At 39.7% G+C, this 16,113-nt stretch overlaps 1 protein-coding gene across 1 annotated transcript; it reads right to left on the bottom strand.

Annotated features, from left to right (window-relative positions):
• Window positions 1–1,152: 1,152 nt before the first annotated feature.
• On the bottom strand, window positions 1,153–14,217 carry LOC109868574 (protein-lysine 6-oxidase-like). Its single transcript, XM_020458229.2, has 10 exons — window positions 14,086–14,217; window positions 13,620–13,740; window positions 11,273–11,350; window positions 9,747–11,129; window positions 9,464–9,572; window positions 5,496–5,627; window positions 2,288–2,441; window positions 1,995–2,090; window positions 1,643–1,758; window positions 1,153–1,462 (listed from the first exon to the last, which is right to left on the bottom strand). Exons 4-10 carry the CDS (start codon window positions 10,378–10,380, stop codon window positions 1,456–1,458), a joined length of 1,248 nt encoding a protein of 415 aa, XP_020313818.1. The 5' UTR covers window positions 10,381–11,129; window positions 11,273–11,350; window positions 13,620–13,740; window positions 14,086–14,217; the 3' UTR covers window positions 1,153–1,455.
• Between the last annotated feature and the right edge of the window lie 1,896 nt (window positions 14,218–16,113).

Here is a 16,113-nt window from a genome sequence, read left to right as displayed (position 1 = left end):
TTGAGGAAACAGGTACAAAAGTATCTATATCCACAGTAAAACAAGTCCTATATCGACATAACCTGAAAGGCCGCTCAGCAAGGAAGAAGCCACTTGCTCCAAAACCACCATAAAAAAAGCCAGACTACGGTTTGCACCTGCACATGGGGACAAAGATCATACATTTTGGAGAAATGTCCTCTGGTTTGATCAAACAAAAATAGAACTGTTTGGCCATAATGACCATCGCTATGTTTTGAGGAAAAAGGGGGAGGCTTGCAAGCCGAAGAACACCATCCCAACCGTAAAACACGGGGGTGGCAGCATCATGTGGGGGTGCTTTGCTGAGGGAGGGACTGGAGCACGTCACAAAATAGATAACATCATGAGGAAGGACAATTATGTGTATATATTGAAGCAACATCTCAAGACATCAATCAGGAAGTTGAAGCTTGGTTGCAAATGGGTCTTCCAAATGGACAATGACCCCAAGCATACTTCCAAAGTTGTGGCAAAGTCAAGGTATTGGAGTGGCCATCACGAAGCCCTGACCTCAATCATAAAGAAAATGTAGGATACAAACCTGACTCAGTTACACCAGCTCTGTCAGGAGGAATGGGCCAAAATTCACCCAACTTATTGTGAGTAGCTTGTGGAAGGCTACCCAAAGTGTTTGACCCAAGTTAAACAATTTAAAGGCAATGCTACCAAATACTAATTGAGTGTATGTAAACTTCTGACCCACTGGGAATGTGATGAAAGAAATAAAAGCTGAAATAAATCACTCTACTATTATTCTGACATTTCACATTCTTAAAATAAATTAGTGATCCTAACTGACCTAAGACAGGGAATTTTTACGAGGATTAAATGTCAGGAATCGTGAAAAACTGAGTTCAAATGTATTTGGCTAAGATGTATGTAAACTTCCGACTTCAACTGTACAAGCTACTAATCGCAAGCAAATGTATATAATAATATTAACAATAACAGGGTGAAAGGGATGAGATGTTTGATGATATGTTTGACATAAAATGATGAGGGAAATGGCATGGTTGAAATCTGCATCTTACTATGCACATTCTGTGCTCTTAAAGCAAGCTGAAGAAAAATTGCATACAATGTGGTGCTGAATATTGTGTAATTGATATGTAAAAACAAGCAATTTCTCACTTGAGCTTTGAACGTCTGAAATTCCATTTATTTGATTTACACCATTTAAAACATGTCTAAACTATTGTAATGTAGTATAATGAAACCTATAAATGCAATTATTACTTTATTGCACTTATAGAATGGCTTGAGAAAAACATGTTTAATGAACCTGAAAAACAAAGGCCAACTTAACAAGAGTATGACCATTCTTACACATTTTCAGTTAGCCATGTGTGTCCACATTTTGTTCAAGATGTTTTCTTGGCTGTCATGGAGTTTTTACAGAAATGCTTCAGTGGTTTGGAGAATGACTTCCCCCTCTTAATATCTGAGAAGAAAAGAAGAAAGCATTTCGTCATACACAGCATAATATATCTTGTAATGTGAGTTATGAGAAATCACGTGTTGAAGCATCATGGGCCCGTTTCCCAGACCTATGCCTAGTCCTGACTCCTGCACTAAAAAACATGCACAATAGTTTGTAGAATGAGAGAGTTTGAAGACTCACTGTGAGATGTGACATCCTGAAACATAGGCATAGTTGCCAGTATAGCGAACTTCACAGCGCACAATGTTGTTGCTGTAGTCAGACTCTGGAACCTGATAGCTGGGGTTCACACTGATCTAAAACACAGAAAGAAAGGGGTGAGAGTACAAATGTTCCATATTTCATAAAGACAATGAAAATGTGGTCTAAAACAGTTGCAGAGTCGTAACAGGGGACGGATAAACATTGATTCCGAACACAGTCAAGGAATTTATAATCAGCCTTTTTGCTTCTCAGAGCTGGTGTTTGAATACCTTGGGACACGTTGTTCAGCACCAAAGTGCCAATAATGTCATCTGTTTTTGTGACAAACCTTCAGGACGTAGTTCCCAGGTTTCACATCTGTAATATCGATCCACTGGCAGTCGATGTCTGCGTTATAGGTATCATAACATCCTGGACTCAGGCCCTATGATTAGAAAACAGTAAGCAGCCCTCTCATGCCATTACAGACAAGAGTATTCATCTGTAAGTAAGCATCTCTGCTGGATATCATAGCCTGGTTCTGAACAGCCATACAATCTACAGAAAAATAGTAAAAGTTGGATGTCCCTTTTGATTCGATTGGTCAACATGACATAAAGCAACACGTGTTGTGTCGGTAACCTGGGTGTGTGAGGTGCAGGCAAAGCGTCTGTAGTAGCCGTAGTCACAGGAGCTGTCCTCCAGGCAGAAGCTGGCCTTGTGTCCCTCAGCCACACTCCTCCCACCTGAATCCAGCAGGTCATAGTGGCTGAACTCATCCATGCTGTGGTAATGCCTGGAGAGAAGCAGGACAATGGAGTTTGATCAGTGTTTAAATAACTGCTTCAATCACTTTGGCTGGCATTCAATCAAACATGTAGGTAAAAAAAACAGAAAAGAATGTTGTTCCAATGCAGAGAAATACATCAAATCAAAGTTTGTCACGTGCGCCGAATACAACAGATGTAGACCTTACAGTGAAATGCTTACTTACAGGCTCTAACCAATAGTGCAAAAAAGGTATTAGGTGAACAATAGGTAAGTAAAGAAATAAAAGTGAAAAATAACAGTAGCGAGGCTACATACAGAAGCGAGGCTACATACAGAAGCGAGGCTACATACAGAAGCGAGGCTACATACAGAAGCGAGGCTACATACAGACACTGGTTAGTCGGGCTAATTGAGGTAGTATTTACATGTAGATATGGTTAAAGTGACTATGCATATATGATGAACAGAGAGTAGAAGTAGCGTAAAAGAGGGGTTGGGAGGGGGCACACAATGCAAGAAGTCCAGGTAGCCATTTGATTACCTGTTCAGGAGTCTTATGGCTTGGGGGTAAAAACTGTTAAGAAGCCTTTTGGTCCTAGACTTGTGTCGTGGAAATTTCCTCGACACTTGGCACAGTACCGCTTGACATGCGGTAGTAGAAAGAACAGTCTATGACTGGGGTGGCTAGGGTTTTTGACAATTTTTAGGGCCTTCCTCTGACACCGCCTGGTGTAGAGGTCCTGGATGTCAGGCAGCTTAGCCCCAGTGATGTACTGGGCCGTACGCACTACACTCTGTAGTGCCTTGCGGTCGGAGGCCAAGTAATTGCCGTACCAGGCAGTGATGCAACCAGTCAGGATGATGCTCTTGATGTTGCAGCTGTAGAACCTTTTGAGGATCTCAGGACCTATGCCAAATCTTTTTCGTTTCCAGAGGGGGAATAGGCTTTGACGTGCCCTCTTCATGACGGTCTTGTGTTTGGACCATTCTAGTTTGTTGGTGATGTGGACACCAAGGAACTTGAAGCTCTCAACCTGCTCCACTACAGCCCCGTCGACAAGAATGGGGGCGTGCTCGGTCCTCCTTTTCCTGTAGTCCACAATCATCTCCTTAATCTTGGTTACGTTGAGGGATAGGTTGTTATTCTGGCACCACCCAGCCAGGTCTCTGACCTCCTCCCTATAGGCTGTCTCGTTGTCGGTGATCAGGCCTACCACTGTTGTGTCGTCTGCAAACCTAATGATGGTGTTGGAGTTGCACTTGGCCATGCAGTCGTGGGTGAACGGGGAGTACAGGAGGGGACTGAGCACACACCCCTGGGGGGCTCCAGTGTTGAAGATCAGTGTGGCAGATGTGTTGCTACCTACCCTCACCACCTGGGGGCAGCCCGTCAGGAAGATCAGGATCCAGTTGCATTGGAAGGTGTTTAGTCCCAGGATCCTTAGCTTAGTGATGAGCTTTGAGGCTACTATGGTGTTGACCGCTGAGCTGTAGTCAATGAATAGCATTCTCACGTAAGTGTTCCTTTTGTCCAGGTGGGAAAGGGCAGTGTGGAGTGCAATAGAGATTGCATCCTCTGTGGATCTGTTTGGGCGGTATGCAAATTGGAGTGGGTCTAGGGTTTCTGGGATAATGGTGTTGATGTGAGCCATTGCCAGCCTTTCAAAGCACTTCATGGCTACGGACATGAGTGCTACAGGTCTGTAGTCATTTAGGCAGGTTTCCTTTGTGCTCTTGGGCACAGGGACTATGGTGGTCTGCTTGAAACATGTTGGTATTACAGACTCAATTAGGGACATGTTGAAAATGTCTGTGAAGATACCTGCCAGTTGGTCAGCACATGCCCGGAGCACACGTCCTGGTAATCCGTCTGGCCCCGCAGCCTTGTGAATGTTGACCTGTTTAAAGGTCTTACTCACGACGGCTACGGAGAGCGTGATCACACAGTCATCTGGAACAGCTGATCCACTCATGCATGTCTCAGTGTTGCTTGCCTCGAAGCGAGCATAGAAGTGATTTAGCTCATCTGGTAGGCTCGTGTCACTGGGCAGCTCGCGGCTGTGCTTCCCTTTGTAGTCTGTAATAGTTTTCAAGCCCTTCCACATAAGATGAGCGTCAGAGCCGTTGTAGCATGATTCAATCTTAGCCCTGTATTGACGCGTTGCCTGTTTGATGGTTCGTCGCAGGGCATAGTAGGATTTCTTATAAGCTTCCGGGTTAGAGTCCCGCACCTTGAAAGCGGCAGCTCTACCCTTTAGCTCAGTGCGAATGTTGCCTGTAATATATGGCTTCTGGTTGGGGTATGTACGTATGTATCACTGTGGAGACGACGACCTCGATGTACTTATTGATAAAGCCAGTGACTGATGGGGTGTACTCCTCAATGCCATCGGAAGAATCCCGGAACATGTTCCAGTCTGATAGCAAAACAGTCCTGTAGTGTAGCATCTGCTTCATCTAACCACTTTTTTATAGACCGAGTCACTGGTGCTTCCTGCTTTAATTTTTGCTTGTAAGCAGGAATAAGGAGGATAGAGTTGTGGTCGGATTTACCAAATGGAGGGCGAGGGAGAGCTTTGTATGCGTCTCTGTGTGTGGAGTACAGGTGATCTAGAATTGTTTTCCCTCTGGTTGCACATTTAACATGTCGATCGAAATTTGGTAGAACTGATTTAGGTAAGCTGAGGTAACGTGAAATGCAGACTTCTGTGGAATCGAGATACTTTTGAATGTATTCATTAAGACAAGGTTAGAGACTTTTCCCTCTGAAGGTTCTGGCTACACATCCAGCATCACATTCCTCATATGCAGCCGAAGTTATGGGTTAGAGTCAACTATTTTGAAGTGGAAATTGGAGTCAAAAACAGACTTTTGCATTGCTATATATTGCCAGACAAATCTGTCTGATGAGACCAGTATGTTGCTGATCAAAATATGGACATTAATCCACTCTGTGTGAGAGAAGAAATAAGAAAGAGTGAAAGAAAACAGTGTTTGTGTAAATGGCAGACAGAGATGGAGACAGAGAAACACACATTTCCAGAGCAAGGTGGAAAGGCATATAGACATTGAGACTCACTGGTGACAACTGTGCCATTCCCAGGAGTAGCGGGGTCTGCTTGGCAGGAAGTCAGCCGTCCCCTGGTTCTTCACACGTTGTGGGAACCTCAGCAGCATCCGGGTGTCATAGTCTCTGGCGCTGTAAGCCGAACTGCCCCCCCAAAAACAACAATACACTTGAATACAGAACTGAATACACTTTGGACACAGAATGGGATCGAGTGCATTTATAAGCCATATACACTACCTCCTTTTTAGGAAAGCGTATGATCTTACATTTCTGGGAAAGGTTTGGAAGAGGGAGGAGTGGTTCCTTTCAAAAAGGATATGGCTGTTTGGGTTAGTTTTGATAATGAGTTTACAGTCTGGGCTAGTGAAGATTTTTCCATGTAAACTGCAGAGCGTTTAAATGATTTGTTGAATTCTACCACTCCACCCAATTGGTGGCAGGATTCTATTTATCCACAAAATGCATCCCACTGGGCACACCATGTCATTTCAACATTTGGGTAATATTTCATTGATGTTGATCAATGAGATTTCAACCTTTATTCACCCACTCAAAAATACAAACAGAAGTTTGCTGAGTTCCCAATGTTTTATCACAATGCTTTCAACCATCTATAAGCACAACCAAATTCCAATAGAAAAACAATGTTTGATTTTTGGTTTAGTTGTCACTTAAATGTGCTATCACTGCACTTTCAACCATTTAAAGGCACAACAAAGTAAAATGGTAATACAATGTCAGTTATTACAACAACTTAAAGGGACAGTTCACCCAAAATACAAAATGACACATTGGTTTCCTAACCCTGTAAGGACAAGGTATTACAGCAATTCATGCTTTGGTTTAGTGTCCTTGGCACTGTTATATCGGTCCCATGACTTGAATGGGATTTGCAACAAATGTTAAAATGTTATCATGTGGAAACAGTGCCAGGGAAACTAAACCAAAGCATGATTTACTTTCATCATGATTGCTGTCATAGACTTACCTTTTCTAAGTCAAGATCAGTTTCTGAGTCAAAATGCAAGCTGAGATTTAACGCAAAGATTTTTTATTTTACATATCTTAAAAAACGTAAGCCTATGACACATTAACCTATTAAAAACAGTAAAACAGTTCTGTAGCAATGAGGTTTGTGCATTACGCTATAGGCCCAATAGATTATCACTGCATATTGGCTTTGCTTGAAACGCCCTGCCAATGCGTTGTAGTTCGCACAATTTAAAAAAAATACATATCAAATTTGAGGTAGGCTATATGCTCACATTGGTAATAGATCAGTTGTTGTATTACTTGTGAGGCACAGCTGTGTGAGCGTACATTTTAATATTTACTGGGCTGATGATGCCTGCATCTGATGGTCAGTCTCAGCGGAGGGAGAGAGTAGGAGACTGGAGTCCGCCCCTCCGCTTTCCCTTTCCTTTGCTGACACTGACCAAAAAAAGTGTGTCTTCCAGCTGATAGCGAAACTCGAGTCCCACCACATTATTCCTGCCTCATACACAAATTCATGGTGTTACTCCTATGAACAGCGAAAGTTAAATATTAATCTAATAATAACACAAACCTATCTATACACTTTCCTACTCATTACAGCTGCAGTGTTGGTTGTAGTGCGAGTGGAAGTAGGAAGAGCACGCATTTTGATAACACTTTTATAGGCTGACAGTGCTGAGTAAGAACTTAAACTCACTCAAAACAGCAGCTATTTGCTGTGTTCGTTGACAGTCTCTCTCTAGTCATGGTTTTAAAAGATTTGTAATCTAACAGTGACAATTTTGCTGTAGCTTTCTTTTAAGCCTGCTACTTTACTGCAGACATGGTAATCTGAGCCATCCGATTGGCCAGCGGTAGGCCTATAGTGCACTTGATTTGCTCTCTGGGCCTGCTGAGAAGGTAAGAGTTTGTACCTTCAGACACATGAAATGGTTCAACATTGGATCACTTCACCTATCCGGAGCGCAGGGAAGCTGAATTGGGTGCATCTACCGCCAAGAGCGCGAGACAAATACAAAAAAAACAGGAACCTAAGGTGTTATCATTGTTGTTTTTTTACAGAAATATTTGGCAATCGACCACTGGCTTACAAGGTAAGGGAACCAATATGCAATTGTGTAATTTGGGTGAACTATCCCTAATAGCACAACCAAATGACCTGTATAGCAGTTGAGATTACATTAAAAGTACATAGTGCAAGGGATCAATGATGTTCAAGATTATTACAGCAATTGTGAAGGTCAGACCTACGACCTTTGCATGCTATCTCGAACATGCACACCTTCTATGATTACATAAGACATTTATAGTTACAGTAGGCTAACCTCAATGTGGTCATGGATGTATTACTCATTTTAAAGGTAGAATAAATACTGTTACATTTAGTTTGTAAAGAGTCTCAATTTAAGGCTATTTCCTGTATTACAAAAATATTATTGAATTGTGTCTTGTTGACAACACTACCAAATACCAACATTTAAAGGATATCTAATGATTAAACTAGCCAATCTGAGCCACTGGCTTAATCCTATTCTTTATCTTTTATTTTTGGTTTACTTGGAGACTTGAATCCAACATGTAATTTGTTAACTTGTCAAAAAGTTAATAGGCTATTTAATGTATTGCAGAAATGATTGTGTTGTCAACTAATTCCAGTATGTCTACAAATTAATCATTTATATGTTGAAGTCACGTCTCCATCTCAACCAAGAATCACAGTTAAAGAAAATGAATCAAATCATACTTTATTTAAAGTACATTTAAAGTTTGATTTCATTTGAGTTAGTCCTATTCACCATTTTTGTTGCGATGGAGACATGAATCCAAGATCCATAAATGATTAATTTGTAAACAAACTGGAATTGAAGGCAGAATAGATAGTGGCAGACATGGAACTATCCAAGCAGACGATACATCTCCTTCAAATGTTGATATTTAGTTGCATTGACAACCAAACACAATTCAATATCCAGTTTGTCTCCATCTCAACCAAAAATGTAAGTTAAAGAATAGGACTAAATCTAATCAAACTTTAAATGCACTTTAAATTAAGTTTGATTTAATACTATTCTTTAACTTTGATATTTGGTTGAGATGGAGACAGGAAACCAACATATTAATGATTAACTTGAAGATTAGATTTGAAATCAACAAATGCTTAAAACCCTTGGCCTATACACTGAACAAAAATAAAAATGCAACATGTAAAGTGTTGGTCCCATGTTTCAGGAGTTAAAATAAAAAATCCCTGATATTTTCCATATGCACAAAAAGCTTATTCATCTCAATTATTTTTGCACAAATGTGTTGACATCTCTGGTAGTGAGCATTACTCCTTTGCCAAAATAATCAATTTACCTGACAGGTGTGGCATATCAAGAAGCTGATTAAACAGCATGATCATAACACAGGGGCACCTTGTGCTGGGGACAATAAAAGATCACTCTAAAATGTGCAGTTTTGTCAGAAAACACAATGCCACAGATGTCTCAAGTTGAGGGAGCATACAATTGGCATGCTGACTTCAGGAATGTCCACCCGAGATGTTGCCAGATAATTTCTCTACCATAAACTGCCTCCGTCGTTTTAGAGAATTTGGCAGTAGTCCAACCGGCCTCACAACCGCAGACCACACAAGCCCAGTACAGCCCATTTATACTTAAGTAAACTGACACTTAAATATATTTTTAGCAATTACATTTACTTTTGATACTTAAAACGAATATTTTTACACTTTTACTTGAGTCATTTTCTATTAAGGTATCTTCACTTTTACTCAAGTATGACAATAGGGTAATTTTTCCAACTTTGAAATTACATTAAATTAGATTCAACCAGTTAGTGCCCAGTGGGATGTGTATGCTGCTCTAGGGTAAACCAAAACCGCACACACTCAAGTGTTACGACTCACACACATTCTGACTCACAAGTTGTTGGACAATAACCTTCTTTAAATCCCATAGAGTTTGTTCCAATAATACCTTGACAAGCAATTCTCTTCGTTTGCACATCTGAGGTTGTACATTGGAACTCTCTGGACATATACGGAGGCTTGAATGTAGTATGCGTCTGGTACAAGATCAGGCAGACCTAGAGGGGATGCATTTGTTTTAATCACAAATTATTGTTATATCAAGAAAAAACTGACAGACCGTATCTTTTTTTATCTTTTCACAGCTACTGGACAAAATATTCCGGCACTGCAGCAAATGCATTCCAAATTCCAACCCTTCAAACATGCTGTCCAATAGTCCACAGTCTTACCGTTCTGATGGTACCTTGTGCCATATCCAGGTCTCTCTCTGCGCCTGGGACTCTCGTACACGTCATAGTAATTGTAGTAAGGATTATCTGAATCTGAATCGGAGGTCTTGTATGGGTTGTAAGGATCATCCCCTGCCATCACGTCTTCTCTTCTCGGCGAAGGGGACGGTTTGTCCTGTGTCCCATTCTTCGTGCCATTTGCCTTAGTTTCTGCATGGCCACTTGGATGGACATCCTGATGCTGGTGCCCCTGTCCCCTCGGCGGCTTTGGAACTTGAGGTGGTAGCCAGCGCGGGCGCGCTCCTGCACGGGACACTGTGTGGGTAGACGAGAGAGACTGTCTTGAGGAGTCAGAAGGCTTGTTAGCTTCCCCATCTCTAATGATGGTGACAGGTTTCTCCTGCTCTTTATTGCCGCCTTTTTGCTTTGGTGGTCGATATTCCGAGCCGTGACTCAGAAGGCTAAAAACGTTACCATTGTGCGCCCATTGTATTGTCTGCCGTATACCTGGCACTTGGTTATTTACTTGTCTCGTCTCTGGTGGATGCCGCTGAGATTGGACAGTTTGCAGTATCCAAATTAATAAACATACGTGCCCACACGCATAAAAAATGCCAAATTTACACGCGCCCATAATACAATTAGTTCAACTAAATAGATTGACTAATAATTACAAATATTTTAATTTCTGTGGTCTAGCATTTGTACTTTGAAACTAAAGTACATTAAAGTAAGTCTAATTTACACCAAATGAAATACTGAAAAACTTTCACCAGTATTGCTATGTTCGCCACGCAACCTCACATCGTTCTGTTCGGAGTTTTGCAGATGCGCTAAGAGTGGGGAGGAGTTGAACATTTGAAGTTTCTAATTCGGTTTTTAGACAAGCCCGGTGCTCATGTAATAAATAGACAGAAAGGCTACTTGACACCGGCCCTCCAAATGGATCTGCGCCAGAGTTGGATAACAGAAAACCATGTGTTATGGTTTTTCTTGCACTGTCTGAAGTTATATAACTGTCTGACATAAGGCCTTGTGTAATGTAATTAGAAAGAGGTGAGGATGTGTAGCCTAAATACTAACCATGGAGTAAAATGACAAATATTCAACATTTATAAATTAAATATGAATGTTTAATTTTCTTTTAGATACATTTATCTAGGATACATAGTGGCTCAATGAATCGACATTTCAACTGGTCCCTCAGTAAATACCTATGTCACCCTGATATATTACAAATTTGCAAACACTTATATGTTGAGACCTATCTGGGTAATCAAGGTGGAATCACTGATGTGTAGAATTTCCTAATGACTGCTTCTGTCTTGGAAAAGCACATCACAGTCACAATGCCTTTCTGCAATTACCCCACCTAGGAATATCCTGGGAGAAAACACAGCACACACACAGTATTTTATAGTCAGACATTAGTTGGGAAGATTCTGATGGCCTTTTATTCATAGTATGTGATAAGAAAATGAATTCCTCTGCCAGATCAACAAAATCTTATGACAAATAGCACTTACGCTGTCAGATGAACTCTGACGAAAGTGCAACCCATTGTGCCAAAATCTCAGCACATCAACTTTCTCATAGGAGGAGCTCTGAAATGTAAACAGGAATGCATGATGGGTTTACATGTCATTGGAACATCCACTCCCAAGTTCCATAAACCTAAACTGAACAAAATATTCCAGTTATACTTCTCCAATACCCTCTTTCTTTTTGGCCCTTCTTTGGCAATGTGATTATCTTATTTTCAAGCTTTGCAATATGATTTTATGTAGCAGTTATTTTATGCAATAAACACATTGAGGTCTGTGTGTTTTTTTCAATTGGGAGTGTTTCATTGTGGCTTCTGGTTGCAGTATGACCACGTTGACCCCTAAAGCCCTGGACAAATCTAAACCTTTACTCTTCTCTTGCAGTATGCCAATGAAAACACTTCCCTGTTGTTAACACTAGGCCTAGGGACATAATACATGGTTGGGAAATCTTAAATCAATGGTTTTCATTTCTCTGCCTAGCCGTCTTTATACGACTGACCACAGTAGCCACGACTGCACTGCACTACCAGATGAAAAAACATTAGAACACAACACAATCTAATCTCTCAATCCACAGCCAACACTGCTGTACACTATCAAAATACACAACGTACAATAAGAATCCTGAAACTAAGGGAGCAATGTTATATCCACACGTGACACTAGGGGACAGATTGTAGCAAACCAATATAATGCTTTTTAAAAATGTTTAATCTTTCACAGTTTTGTAATATGAATGTTTTCCATTGGACACTGGACACTTTCTATAGTCATTAATTCAACAGTATTGTACATTACAGATTGATTAGTCTATGTGTCCACAAAGCTCTTTTCATCAACCACATAAAAATACAAAATATGTGAAATATGGAAAGCACTCGTTTTTAACCTCCTAAAATTATAATAAATGAACATTGCATTTTTGCATAGATTGGCATAGAATGTGTCATTGACCTAACACTGTGGAAAAATCCAACTTTATAGAATAGGCCAGCCAGTGGTGAATTCTAAGTCTGCTTTGCACATCTGCTTTCGACAAGCGTCACATGACTTCACATCATCCCTTGTGTAAGCTCTCTAAAGGCAAATCAGAGCCAAGAGGCATTATTTGACTTTCCCTTCCCTTCTAACAAACAGTTGTGGCAAACCTTTGGCCAATTTGCAGCAAACTCTGTACAAATATGCAAATTAGATCAAATAGAACTTTAAATGAACTTGCTTCTCACAGAGAAAACTGAACATACTAAACGTACAAAATATACTAAACAATGTATTCAATGTCTTAACAGATACAAATAAATCCAATACAACTTGAAGTCCTCAGCATGGTAATGCTGAAAAGAGCAAAGACTGGATCTTCTCCACATAAATTGACCGTAGGATGTTTAAAGGGGCAACTACAGAATTTACATGAACTAAACAATAGCTTTTCAACCAATGGAAGTTTAAAAGATAATTAACACTGAAATAATTCAAACAGAAAATTAAAAACCAGTTCAGAACTATTGACTTTTGAGTGAACTTGAGAACTTTGAACCCTTTCGTCCAAAACTTGTTGAATGCATGCACTGAAACATTCAGAAAACAAAAGAAACACAATTAGGATACTGAAAACATTTTCTATTTTGGCATCTTAAAAAGGTAGACTCAGCAGCTAATGAGCGGGTTCGGCTTTTGAAAAAACAGTCAGCTGTTACGAAGTTACCTTGGTGTTGGTATGCTTCTCACTGAAACTAGATTTCTGTATATATTTCAGCAAAGAAACAATGTTTCTGCCGTTTACAAATGCTATATAAACAAACGATGTAGCTAGCATAAACTGGGACTTAGGCCTACTAAATCTCCCTTTAAAATGTGTGGCCAACTGTTCCTAAGGAAGGCACAGTATACACGATTTCACTCCAGCCAAGCCTCAGCATAATTGGTTAAAACTAATCAACTAATTATGATAATCAATCTAGACTGGGGACTTCATCATTAAGAGACAGTTGTCTACTAGTTGTCTTTGGTTCCTGACTCAGGTGTATAAGGCTTGCGTGGAAGAAACCCAACCAAAAATGGTGTTATGCCTAATATGGCAATTCGAAAATGAATTTATGATAGCTTTCATTTCAAAGCCATGTGTGCAAGAAGCTTTGACTTTGAACACATCATTCTGTGTCCTCAGATTGATTGAAGGCCCAAAAAATGGTTTTGTCTTGTAACTGATTGCTTCTAGCAAGAGAGAAGGAACACATGATCAAGATGTGCTAGCTACTAGTTCAAAGCAATAAAATATCTGTATTGGCTACATTTCTGAGAATAACATGCATTTGCATTCCCTTACCAAGCTTGAAGAGGACACGCTCATTTATCACTCAATAAAAGCGTTATGAGGGACTGCACCACAAACATCTTTCCAGGGAGTTGATGCAGCCTCTTCCAACACAACGGGTAGGGGTATCAATCTGCAAAAAGTAAAGTCTTGCTTTGACGTCAAATCAGCTCATATTGTTGTTTGTTGTAACCTTAACTGTTGTGCTAGCTAACATGCTACTGAACAGTGAAACTAGCATATTGACATCCATATTGGCATTAAAAGACAGAAACGTATTCACCTAAAAATAAGTGTTTACTCAAATCATTAGTTAGCTATCACATTAATTGCGCAAAAATACGATAACTAACGTTAGATAAAAACTGGTATCAACAAAATGTGTTTCACTCTATACCATAAAACATGACATTGCTAACTGGGGATCAATTAGACAAATGTTTTTGTTTATAGGAAGTTTAGTAAGTTAGACACTCACCTGAACACTTTGACAGGTAGCAAGCTAAATAGTTTGGTTTCCATTTTCCAAAATATTTTTCTAATCTCCCTGATTGGTCGTCAACGGTTACTTTTCTTGGAACTCCTTTGTTCATCAGAAACGGCTTATGATGACCAGTTTGCCTCTAGTGGCAAAGATTTGCCGCAGATTCACCAGTAGTGGCAAACATTTGCAAACTTGGAATATTTTGTGGCACACTATTTACAGTGCCTTCAGAAAGTATTCACACCCTTGACTTTTTCCACATTTCGTTGCGTTACAGCCTGAATTTTAAATGGATTAAATTGAGATGTTGTGTCAATAGCATACACACAATACCCAATAATGCCAAAGTGGAATGACGTTTAGAAAGTTTTACAAATTAATAAAAAAGCAACAGTTTAAATGTCTTGAGTCAATAAGTATTCAACCCCTTTGTTATAGCAAGTCTTAACAAGTCACATAATAAGTTGCATGGAGTCACTGTGTGCAATACTGTTTAACATTATTTTTGAATGAGTAGCTCATCTCTGTACCCCACACATACAATTACATTTAATGTCCCTCAGGCGAGCAGTGAATTTCAATCACAGATTCAACCACAAAGACCAAGGAGGTTTTCCAAAGCTTCGCAAAGGGCAGATAGATCAAAAAGCAGGGCAGATATTCAATGTCTACTTTATCTATCTCTTTGAGCATGGTGAAGTTATTATCAATACAGCCAGTCACTACAAAGCTACAGGAGTCCTTCCTAACTCAGTTGCCAGAGAGGAAGGAAACCGCTCAGGGATTTCACTCTGAGGCCAAACAGTTAGAGTTTAATGGCTGTGATAGTTACTTCACAATACTAACCTAAACGACAGATTGAAAAGAAAGAAGCCTGTACAGAATAAAAATATTCCAAAACATGCAGCCTGTAAAATGTGGCAAAAAATGTGGCGAAGAAATAAACTTCATGTCCTGAATACAAAGAGTTATGTTTGGGGCAAATCCAACACAACATATCACTGAGTACGACTTTTCATATTTTCAAGCATGGTGGTGGTTGCATCATGTTATGGGTGTGCTTGTCATTGGCTAGGACTATGGAGTTTTTTGGGATAAAAATAATGGAATAGAGTTAAGCACGGGCAAAATCCTAGAGGAAAACCTGGTTCAGTCGGCTTTCCAACAAATACTGGGAGACTAATTCACCTTTCAGCAGGACAATAACCTAAAACACAAGGCCAAATCTACACTGGAGTTGCTTACCAAGATGACATTGAATGTTCCTGAGTGGCCTAGTTACAGTTTTGACCTACATTTCCTTGAATATATATGTCAAGACTTGTGAACATGGCTGTCTAGCAATGATCAACACAAAACTTGAAAGAGCTTGAAGTATTTTTAAAAGGATAATGTGCAAATATTGTACAATCCAGGTGTGCAAAGCTCTTAATAAAGATGTACTCAGAGTTACAGCTGTTATCGCTGCCGAAAGGGATTTTAATATGTATTGACTAAGGGGTGTGAATACTTACATAAGACATTTCGGTATTTAATTTTCAATACATTTACAAAAATGTCTAAAAACACATTTTTCCGTTTCCTTTATGGAGCATTGTGTGTAGATGGGTGAGAAAAATAAAAATGTAATCCATTTTGAATTCAGGCTGTAAAACAACAAAATGTGGAATAAGTCCAGGGATATGAATACTTTCTGAAGACACTAATTTGGAGCAAATTTGCAACAAACTTGCGGGAGGTTTGTCACAACAATAAACTTTCCTGTCTTTGGAAAGTACATCAGTGTCAAATTATGTTAATTGAAAAACAAAAGCAGCCTCAAAAGACATGTAAACAATGGTAAATATGTTTTATTGTTCTCACTGGAGCAGGCTAGTACTCTTATCAACGTGGTTTTCCATTCACCTGTTAAAGCATTCAAATATAAAATGTTGTGTTTTTTCCAGTTAAGTTATATATGCTATAGATTTATTATAAGTGGAGACCTATTTCCAGTAAATCGAACAGATGGTCTATCTTTTC

The sequence above is a fragment of the Oncorhynchus kisutch genome, linkage group LG23 (genome assembly GCF_002021735.2).
Source record: "Oncorhynchus kisutch isolate 150728-3 linkage group LG23, Okis_V2, whole genome shotgun sequence".
NCBI classification, from domain to species: Eukaryota; Metazoa; Chordata; class Actinopteri; order Salmoniformes; family Salmonidae; genus Oncorhynchus; species Oncorhynchus kisutch.
The sequence above is the reverse complement of the archived record's forward strand: the minus strand, read 5'-3'. Positions and strand labels throughout refer to the sequence as shown.

What these genes read in the sequence shown, in the direction of transcription:
- LOC109868574 (XM_020458229.2), bottom strand. Translation starts at nt 10,380, where the DNA reads ATGGGCGCGTGTAAATTTGGCATTTTTTATGCGTGTGGGCACGTATGT. An exon ending in GAAGAGAATTGCTTGTCAAG is followed by an intron (nt 5,628 to 9,463) that starts GTATTATTGGAA and finishes TTGGGGGGGCAG; the next exon opens with TTCGGCTTACAGCGCCAGAG. An exon ending in GAATGGCACAGTTGTCACCA is followed by an intron (nt 2,442 to 5,495) that starts GTGAGTCTCAAT and finishes GCTTCTCTCCAG; the next exon opens with GCATTACCACAGCATGGATG.